General features: G+C 36.6%; 1 protein-coding gene across 1 annotated transcript in view; it reads right to left on the reverse strand.

The window, feature by feature from the left end:
* The window catches only part of LOC106882604 (uncharacterized), a 137,282-nt gene that overhangs the window by 104,529 nt on the left and 21,282 nt on the right, over positions 1 to 11,471 (reverse strand). Inside the window, exons 12-15 of the mRNA XM_052966906.1 lie at positions 7,406 to 7,518; positions 5,369 to 5,417; positions 2,974 to 3,146; positions 2,251 to 2,323 (exon numbers count right to left, since the gene is read on the reverse strand). Of these exons, the coding sequence (XP_052822866.1) occupies positions 2,251 to 2,323; positions 2,974 to 3,146; positions 5,369 to 5,417; positions 7,406 to 7,518 (408 nt within the window). The remainder of the gene's footprint in view (positions 1 to 2,250; positions 2,324 to 2,973; positions 3,147 to 5,368; positions 5,418 to 7,405; positions 7,519 to 11,471) is intronic.

Below are 11,471 nucleotides of genomic sequence, written 5' to 3' on the forward strand. Positions count from 1 at the left end.
TATATATATATATATATATGTATATATATATATGCATGTATATATTTTCATTTTACAGTGAATAAACTCATGAGTTATTGGAAGAAGTAGAAAGTTTAGAAGCGAAGGGAAAAAAATATATTATCTTTAGAATTATGAGTCTGATAAGAGCTTTAGAATAAAAGTTTATAAATGAGATTCATTGTAAAAAATTTCAAGTAATGAATAGCACCAAGAGAAAGAGAATGGTTTAGGTGAGAGATTCAAACATTCTTGAATTTTGATTTATTGTATAACATTTTTCTCAAATGATGTGGTTCTAGATAAGAAATAACCATATGGATAGGGTATCAGGCTTGTAGAACAGTCACTAATCCCTTGTGCTAATGACTCGAATACATTTATGAATACATTTTTGTCATAATGGAGATGAAACACTACAGTAATTACCATATTCACATTCAAATCTGCCAGAATATATTAAGAAAAAATATGCAAGTCATTGCTATTAAGGAGAATTCTGAGGAATTTCAATGTAAAATATATTCTCCACTTCTAGTTGTCAGTAAAAGCCCACACGATTATCCATCTTTTTACATGATACCAGCATATAGATTACAATGTTTGTATATGTGATAGCAGTACCATTCCATATATGTGAGCAGTAAGGCGGTGAGCTGGTGGAATCGTTAGCATGCCAGGCGAAATGCTTAGTGGTATTTCGTCTGCCGTTACATTCTGAGTTCAAATTCTGCCAAAGTCGACTTTGCCTTTCATCCTTTCAGGGTTGATTAAATAAGTATCAGTTACACACTGGGGTAGATGTAATCGACTTAATCCCTCTGTTTGTCCCCACTGTGTTTAGCCCCCTGTGGACAATAAAGAAATATATGTGAGCAGTGCTCTAACTTAGCTTGCACCAGAACTTTGTAACAGTCAGGATATAACCAGAGCTGAACAATTTTCCAGACTAGTTTTTGAGATGTAGTGTTGGCAATATTATGTATGTGACATTGACACGAGAGATCCCTAGAGATTGTGAGGTCAAGCATTTGTAGTGACTTTAAAGGGCCATAGTTAATAGAGTTAGTGCATGACAATTTCCTTAATATGGGTAGCTGTTGTGTATCTGCTAAGAGAGACTAGGTATCCTATCCCTATCTGTGGATGTATTTGACAACTTTCTTCATTGAAGCAATGCACGACTAGTACAATGTACCTAGGCTGTATGTGTGAAGAATGTCTGTAAAGATATCAATGCATAACTTGGGGCTAAATTCTGTGTAGGTTTATAAGCCTTCTATAATGGTTTCTGAATTTGGAACAATACCAACAATTTTGAAAGAAAGGGAGTTAGTCAAGACCATTGATCCCAGTACCTGCCTGGTACCATTTTTAATGGCATATAAGATGCCACTCTCGGAGTGGTTGACTACACTCTCGGAGTGGTTGGCGTTAGGAATGGCATCCAGCCGTAGAAACTCTGCCAAATCAGATTGGAGCCTGGTGTAGCCTTCTGGTTCACCAGTCCTCAGTCAAATCATCCAACCCATGTTAGCATGGAAAGCGGACGTTAAACGATGATGATGATGATGATGATGATAAGATGCACTTTTTGGCTTTTTTAAATGCCTAAAAAATTATACCCAGTTTTGTGTGTGAAGTTGGGCCTCCCACGAAATTTAATACATTAAAAGCTTTTTTTCTTGAATATGCTACAGCTGAAATCAGGGTGTGTCTAATATGCCCCGGGCATCTTTCATGCCATCAAACATGGTACCCTATTGACCCTGGAAGGATGAACGGCAAAGCTGACCTGGGTAGAATTTGAACTCAGAATGGAAAGAGCCAGGAAAAAATACAGAACAGCATTTTGTTTGACACAAAAATTCTGCCAGGTAGCCACCTTTTTCAAATCTACTGTAATAAATAAAAGTAATCACAGCTACCCACTCAGGTCTATCTTGCACCAAACGTTCTTCATTGGTAAAATAGTCAAAAAATAACTTCATGTTGCCATAACATCATATAAGTTCAATGTAGTTCAGAGGATATAGTTTACCATGGTCAGACATGTTTCTCTGGAAGATTGGAAATGCACAACATCACTTGTGTAACAGTGACACTTGCTTACAACTATTGTCCAGGCAAGGAGACACAAACACCCTCCAAATGCACACACACACACACACACACACACACACACACAATGTAGTTCAGAGGATATAATTAAATAAACTCAAGAAGAATCATTGTCTTTGAAATTTTTACCTTTTGTTTTAAGAAAGATTTGGAGGTGAAATGAAACAGGCCAGACTTTTCAAGAACTTTTGCTATGCAACGCCTAAAAAAAAAGACAGTGTAGATAAGTTTAACAGTTCACAAAAATAAAAAGTCTATATGGTATAATAAATCAATGTACAGTGAGTTTTAAAATGTTTATCTTTTTAAAATGTGAGAGTCATGTGAAAAATTGGTTATAAATTGCCCTGGTTTTAACATTTACACTTCTATGCTTGCATGGGATATATGGAATTTGTTGAGGTAGATTTTCTATGGCCAGATGCGCTTCCTGTCACCAACCCTCGTTTGTTTCCAAGCAAAGTATTTTTTTCCCATGGTCAGACATGTTTCTCTGGAAGACTGGAAATGCACAACATCACTTGTGTAACAGTGGCACTTGTTTACAGTTATTGTCAAGGCAAGGAGACACAAACACCCTCCAAATGCACACACACACACACACACACACATTAGAGGCTTCTCGTACAGGTTCTGCCTACCAAACATTATTCACAAGGTATTGGTCAACTTGAAACTACAACAGAAGACGCTGAGTCAAAAAGCCGTTCAATGGGATCCAATCCTAAGCCATAATATTTCTGTCCATAAAGGAATGTAACATACTCAAGGGATACAACTCAGTATGGTGAACTTAGACATTCAGTAAATAGAGAGACCAATGATAAAAAAATATGAAAAATGATGCTGTACCGTTTGACAAGTTCCTCATCTTTTGTTTCGGATGATATGACTCTTTTTAAAAAATCAACTTCCTGTAGATCATATAATTTGGGGACTTTAAACACCCAACATACAATGTCATTCAAATTAATGACTATTGGGTCTGGTCTGATGTCCCCGATGTTTACTGATACTTCTTGGACCTGAAGAAAAATGAGTTGTGTTTAAATGAAATGCTACAGTTTAACTCTTTAATCTATTTAATATCAAGCCATGTGAAACCATCCACACTAAAGCATTCATATTTAAATTTAAATTTTGACTCATAATATGAATAATTTTTTCTACTCTAGGCACAAGGCACGATTTTTTGGGGGAAGGGCCAGTCAATTAGATCGATCTCAGTATGCAACTGGTACTTAATTTATCGACCTTGAAAGGATGAAAGGCAAAGTCGACCTTGGTGGAATTTGAACTCAGAATGTAGACAGACAAAATACCACTAAGCATTTCACCCAGCGTGCTAACGTTTCTGCCAGCTTGCTGCCCTCATAGAAATATTCTTTTCTACTTTAGGCACAAGGCCTTAAATTTTGGGGGAGGCGGCCAGTTGATTAGATCGACCCAGTAGTCAACTGGTACTTAATTTATCAACTCCGAAAGGATGAAAGGCAGAGTCGATCTCGAAGGAATTTGAATTCAGAACGTAAAGACAGACAAAATACTGCTAAGCATTTCACCTGGCGTGCTAACCTTTCTTTATTGCCCGCAAGGGGCTAAACATAAAGGGGACAAACAAGGTCAGACAAAGGGATTAAGTCGATTACATCGACCCAAGTGCGTAACTGGTACTTAATTTATCGACCCTGAAAGGATGAAAGGCTAAGTCAACCTCGGCGGAATTTGAACTCAGAACGTAGCGGCAGACAAAATACTGCTAAGCATTTCGCCCGGCGTGCTAACATTTCTGCCAGCTCACCGCCTTTCATAATATGGATAATAGTGTGAGATTTCAGTTGGTGAACACAAGAACAGTACATGAGTATGTATATATATATATATATATATATATATATATATATATGGGAGAATATACAAATAATAACAACAGACGAGGACAGGTGGTGTAAATAACAAAAGTATATATTAGTATATATCAATAAGAAAATGGAGTGGTGCCTGACTGGCTCCCCATGCTGGTGGCATGTAAAAAGCACCATCCGAACTGTGCAGCAATACACCAGTCCCAGCATTCCCACCACTTTTGGAATCTGGCTTGGAAGTCGTTTTCTGTAAGTGAGTCGAGGACTTTCCACGATTCCCTCGGAATCTCAACAACGGTGTTAAAACGGTGACCTTTTGAGTTGCATTTTCATCTTGGGAAGAGATGGAAGTCTGCAGGTGCTAAATCTGGCGAATATGGCCGGTGCAGAAGCAATACCATGTTGCTTTCGGTGAGGAACTCACAAGTGAGGAGAGCTTGGTGACAGGGTGCATCACCATCGTGAAGAATCCAATTCTTTGTGCTCCACAGATCCAGTTGTTTTCACTGAATGTCCCCATTCAAATGCTTCAAAACTTTGCAGTAGAACTCTCGATTGATGGCCTGGCCCTGGGGGATAGATTCTTGATGCACAATACCACATTTCTGGGGTGGCACTCATGGCAGGTCTTCCAGGGATATTCTGCTTTTGAAGCACTTGTGCTTCTCGAAACATTGTGTACGACCCACTGCCTCATCACTGTAAGCTTGCTGAAGGATGCTCAATGTCTCTGTAGCAGACTTCCCAAGTTTAATGCAAAATTTCACGTTGGCTTTTTGTTCCTGTCCATGACAAAATTGCAGACTACAGCATACATGTGATCAGAAAAACACAAATTTCACAACTTGCAAAGTAAACAATGATGTCACTCAACACACCGCTTCATGAAGGTCACTGCTAACTTTCACTGAGTATGCAACTCTGTGCTGCCATCTGTTGGCATGCTACAGAACTAGTCCAAGAACTTTTTCATACCACCTCGTATGAAACTGAAGAAGTGTTGGTAACAGAAAATCAAAGTTCTCTATGTGAGTCTCCATAATTGTGTCTTTCAATACATACAGTCCTCTAGTTCCAATGATATTGAGTTCTGCCTCTTTTGTCATCATATGTAGTTTGTAAATGTAGATTGTATTTTGAAAATGTTTTCATTAGAAATTTTCATTAAAAATTTCAATAAAAAATATAAAAATACAACCCTTTATGGCTTTTATTCTTATTTACTTTAGAAATGTTATCAAATGGTTGGAACTAAGAGAGAGAAGGAAATGCTTTTGTTACTCAGAATTTTGAATGTTTTGAAGAAATAAGAACAATATGTTTTTTTTGTTATTTGGTTTTGCAAAAGAGTGTTTAACATTCAAAGAATTTATTTATTTTACCTGTGTTTGAGTTGTGACTTGAATAACACCTATTTTCTTAATTGGAAAACTGAAAAGAAAATTTTGAATATTTTGGTTACTTTTTCAATAAAATGAACTGTCAGTGGTGGAAATTTAATTTTCAGTTGCTGTAATTTTATCAAAGCAAATATCAAGAAACTAAATATACAAAAATAAATCTTGGTGAAATAATTGAATTTCAGTTCAAAGAAGCACAGATATTTTATCCTTTCCTTGTTTCAGTCATTGGACTGTGGCCATACTGGGGCACTACATCGAAGAGTTGTAGCTGAACAGATCAATCCCAGTTATTATTTTGCCAAATTGCAAAGTTACATGGATGATAACACAGTTGTCAGGCAGTGATGGTTTGTTTACATCCCTATAACTTAGTTGTTCAATAACAAAAGAGACTAATAGAACAGATACCAGACTTTAAAAGATAAATACTGGGGTTGATTTGTTTGACTAAACTCTTCAGGGCAGTGCTCCAGCATGGCTACAGTTCAATGGTTAAACAAGTAAATAATAAAAGATAAAAGATACTGTAATTGATGCAGAAATTACTGTGTCACAACTTGGAGTATCTGATGCACCCCGAAAATGTAAGATTTCTCTTGAAAAGTAAATGATATGGAACCAATTTGCCATCATCATCATTGTTAGATGTCTGCTTTCTATGGTAGCTTAGGCTGGCAGGGGACATCACCGTGCCAAAGCATTTCATATTGGGAGCTATTGCTCCCTAAAGACTGGTGTCCATACATGTCATTTGGCTTGGTATCTACAGCTGAATACCCTTTCTTATTGCTGACCACTTTACAGAGTTCAATGGGTGCATTTCTCATTGCCATCAGCACAGGAGTATTCAGTAAGAGACCCGAGGCATATAGATTGAGGATGAGAGAGGGGGGAGGGGGAGAGAGAGAGAGAGGGGGAGAGAGAGAGAGAGAGAGAGAGAGAGAGAGAGAGACCACAGAAAGGGCAGTAACTGGTAGTTGAGATGGAGATAGTAGTGTAAGAGTAAAGAGTACTCAGCAGATGAGTGTGTGTACATTTGTTGAAATGACTGAGAAGGAGGATAGGAGAGAGGAAGAGAGAGAGAGAGAGAGAGAGAGAGAGAAAGAGAGAGAGAGAGAGAGAGAGAGAGAGAGAGAGAGGTGAGGGAGAGAGAGACAGACAGAGAATAAGACATCAGAAGGACCAAAATGGGAAAGAGGGAAGAAGGGGCAAGAGCATGATGGGTAAGTATGATGAGCAAAGGAAGAGATATTTGAAGGTGGTGTTGGTAGAGGAGTGAGTGGCAATAACAATGGTGAACAGAATGAAGGGTGAGCAATGAGACACAAGTAAGAGTAGGTGATGGCTGGCAACAGAAGTAACACAGAAGAGTGTTTATCAGTTTGATTTTGATGAGAACACAATCCTCTCGTCATCTTCAAATGATCTGTTTGCAATCAAATGAACAAGTGATGACTACCTATAAAATCATGACATCTGGAATTTGAGGCTCAAGGTAACTGCATTGTTTGATTAGTATTTTGTTTATTACCAAAGAGTTATCACTGAAGACTTAGATCTTGAAATTCACAGTACTGGTGTCTTGGATGACAACATAATTCCAACAGAATGATACTGCAGAGGAATTCATCAAGATATTTTAGACATGATATCTCTAAAATCTAGTTTCTTTAACAAGAGTTAGTTTTTAAAACAAGACAAAAAGTTATTTACATTATTTACATTATTTACATTTGACGGATATTTGTCCTCATCTTGTTTGTTGTTAACACAACGTTTCGGCTGATACAGCCTCCAGCCTTCTTCAGGTGTCTTGGGGAAATTTCGAACCTGGGTTCTCATTCCTAAGGTATTTTTCAATGTTATTATTATTATTATTATTATTATTATTATTATTATTATTATTATTATTATTATTATTATTATTATTATTATTATTATTATCATTATTATTATTATTATTATTTAATGTTATTATTATTATCATTAAGACAAAAAGTTGTTAAATATTCGTACCTTTGATAATAATATGTACCTGGTGTGTGAAACTGATGCATAAAAGCAGAAGGTGACTCTCTGACTGCTCCGCTGTTGAATCCTCCTTGGACTGGCTCATAGGAATAAGTAACCTAAACATGGTTGAAATAATAATAAAAATTAATCCATAGATTATCTTCTTTATAAACAATAAAATATTAGACATAAATATAAAAGACAGTCTGAAGTGATGTAACATTCCCTTTTCATTTTGGGAAAACAAAGCACCAGAATGCAGGACCTGGCCCCAGTCCTGCTTCTCTTTGGTTCAAGGATTTGAGCAAAGTTGACTCCAATATCAGGACCAATTTCATGCAAGCATGAAGGCATGCTGGCAAAATGCTGCTCCTCTAAATGAAAGCCTTACCTGCCATTGTAAAGCAAAGCAGGTATTGCTCTTCACTCAAGAAAACATGTAGTAAATAATTCACAAGACTGAGTCCTCAACTTGTTCCATTTGTCAAAATGTTTGCATGGCATCAGCAGGCCTCAAGAGACACATGTATGTCCATAGAACATGATTACTGTTTTATTTCATTGAACTTTCATTTGTTGTTCATGACGAGAGAATCTGTCACCATCGTCATCATCATATATATATGTATATACACACATACACATACATAAACTTTATTTGTGAATAAACAAGGCAACCAATAGTTTCTTGAGGGGAGATCTCTACAATTCTTCAAGCTCACAACATTGGAAAAATGCAAAACAGAGACGTTACCAACATTCCAATATGATTGGCTTGAACATTAAAAAAAGACATAGTTAAGTGAAAACTAACATAGGTAATGTAGTGTTTCCGCCACTCACCACAATCTTAATCACTCAAAAGTTGCATCCATGATGAAAAAACAGATCATTAGCATTAAAACCTTCCTGTATGCTTCCATTCAGTTTTAAATCAATGGGTATTTCAGAGTTGTCTTCCTTGTCTTTCTTGACAAGAACACAAATTACCTTTTTCTCTTTTCTCTGCAGTAGTAATTTTCATTGATAAAAATTTGTTAGTCTTCATAATAATTATATATTACTTTAACCTTTCTGTCTGTAGAAGAGTCTCAGCACAACAAGGTTTATCTTTGGTAAACTGATGAGAGAACAACTTTCTTTCATATATTTACAACTCTTAGACTTTTACTTGTTGATAGAAAATATTTACTCTTTTTTACTCTTTTACTTGTTTCAGTCATGTGACTGTGGCCATGCTGGAGCACCGCCTTTAGTCGAGTAAGTTGATCTCAGGACTAATTCTTTGTAAGCCTAGTACTTATTCTATCGGCCTCTTTTATGGGGACGTAAATACACCAGCGTCGGTTGTCAAGTGATGTTGGGGGGACAAACACAGACATACAAACATATACACACACATATATATACATATATATATGACAGGCTTCTTTCAGTTTCCGTCTACCAAATCCACTCACAAGGCTTTGGTCGGCCCGAGGCTATAGTAGAAAACACTTGCCCAAGGTGCCACACAGTGGGACTGAACCTGGTTCGTAAGCAAGCTATTTACCACACAGCCACTCCTACACCTATATTTTGCCAACGTATTTACACCTTATGAAGGTAAATAATCCAATCTTTCTCTGCTGTTCTCACAGCTATACTATGTTTGAAATTTATTTTCTTGTCTGTAAAACACCAACACATAGGATGCTTCCAAAGTTTGTTTATAAAATGTTCCCACATTCAAAAAAGCTATTATTTAGCAGTAAAATTGGGGGTGATTGTTGTCAGGGAATGTTTAGCTTAATGGTAGAGCACTCAGCAGATATCTTTGAGGTGCAGGTACAACTGCCTGCTGTCAACTTTTTCTTGTCTTGAAAGGGTAAATACCCAATCTTTCTCTATTGTTCTTACCGCTATACTGTGTTTGAATTTTACTTTCTAATTGTTAAAATATTTATATCTTGTAGAAATTACAGGTCCCTTTTTAAATGGTTAAAATGTTATCAAGAATTTTTAAAGGTGTGAATTTAACTAATAAAAATTACTTGTGTTACAGGTGTCTTGCAATAGAGAAGAGACATAGCTTTGCATTATATGCGGGTTAGTGAGAGTAGCTGGAAGGGAGATAAAGATGGTAATGATGGGATGCCAAAACATACTCTCAAGGTACAAGAAGGTGAATATAAGGGGTTATATAAACAGTGGATCAGTGGGGAATGAAAAGGTGTGTTATTACATAAGAATGTGAGGTGTATTTCGATGGTAAGTATTTTTATAAAGGCAAGGGGAATATCTTCTCTGTGGCCATTACTCTTTGATATTACAATTCAGGTAAGGCAGAGAGCTGGCAGAGTCGTTATCAGGTCTAGGTAAAATGCTTAGTGGCATTCTGTCTGTCTGCATATTCTAAGTTCAAATTCTGTCAAGGTTGACTTTGCTTTCCATCCTTTCAGTGTTGATAAAATAAGTAGCAGTCATATACTGGGGTTGATCTAATCTACTGGCCCCCATCCCCCAAAATTTTAGGTCTTGCACTTATTGTAGAAAAAATATTCTTTTCTTTTTTACTCTAGGCACAAGGCCCCAAATTTTGGGGGAGGGGGCCAGTCAATTAGAGCGACCCAGTATGCAACTGGTACTTAATTTATTGACCTCAAAAGGATGAAAGGCAAAGTTGACCTCGGTGGAATTTGAACTCAGAATGTAAAGACATACGAAATGCTGCTAAGCATTTCGTCCAGCATGCTAACGTTTCTGACAGCTTATTGTAAAAAGAATATTGCAATGCAGGTAACTTTACAAGGCGTTTTGGAGGTAGATATAGTGTTTTGAGGAGACAAAAATACTTTATTTGCATTAAGTTTGGTTAATACCCACTTAATTTCTCACTGTCATTGGTTAGTCTGAACTTAGTAGCACAAGAGAATGGTAAGGAATTTAATTCTTACCAATCGACTGTTGCGACTATCAATCAAATAACAAAGAAACTAAACAAAAACTGTTTTAGTGCTTTGTGGTTGCCAGAAAAAATGTGGTGATACTTTAACCCCAGACAGCATGGTGTGCAGACAATTCTTAAGACAAGATGGCCAACCTATTTCCAGCTTTATATAAAATACACATAGCAAATCACATTCTACTTCCTTTCCTTGAAGTCAAGAATATTAATCTATGTTTTCTGTCTAAATTCTGTCTCTTTGAACAGCATTGTATATATATTTTTCACTGTTACAACATGTTCTCAGCATTATATAACATACGTAGTAAATCAAGGTGTGCTTCCTTTTCTTGAAGTCAAGAAGATTAATCTACGTTTTTGTGTCTAAATTCTATTTCTTTTAACAGCCTTGTATATTTTTTATTGTCACAACAAGTCTTATTATATAACTAGTCTTGAATCGGTGAATATCTTCATTGTAAGAACATAGTATTCAATAAGAAAGTTCTGTTTAATACTTAATTTTGCTGTGGTGGCATTGTTTTGTGTACATTCAGAACTAAATAGTCATCTGTTGTGATTTATCACTTAACCCCAACTCCCATCTCAATAAACATATTCCATACATTCATATATGTAATACAATACATATAATATTACTGAGGTCTTGGCAAGGTTTACACACCAAAATATATTTGATAAAAATGAGATATTATACAATTATATTGGTAATATAATGGCCACAATTTTATGGTGGAGATCTGGCAGAATCTTTACCATGCTGGACAAAAGGCTGGGCAGCATTTCTTCCGATTTTATGTTCTGAGTTCAAATATCGCTGGGGTTGATTTTGCCTTTCTTCGTTTTGGGGTCAATAAAGTAAGTACCAGTTAAGTATTGGGATTGATGTAATTGACTTATCCCCTCTCCTGAAATTGCTGGCCCTGTGCAATATAACTGCCACTATTTCTGAATACTTGGATTCAAATCTTGTCACAATCGACCCCGAAAGGATAAAAGGTAAAGTCGACCTCGGCGGAATTTGAACTCAGAATGTAAAGACAGCCGAAATACCGCTAAGCATTTCACCTGGCGTGCTAACCTTTCTGCCAGTTCGCCATGTGTGTGTGTGTGTGTGTGTGT

This window comes from Octopus bimaculoides, chromosome 4 (assembly GCF_001194135.2).
Source record: "Octopus bimaculoides isolate UCB-OBI-ISO-001 chromosome 4, ASM119413v2, whole genome shotgun sequence".
NCBI classification, from domain to species: domain Eukaryota; kingdom Metazoa; phylum Mollusca; class Cephalopoda; order Octopoda; family Octopodidae; genus Octopus; species Octopus bimaculoides.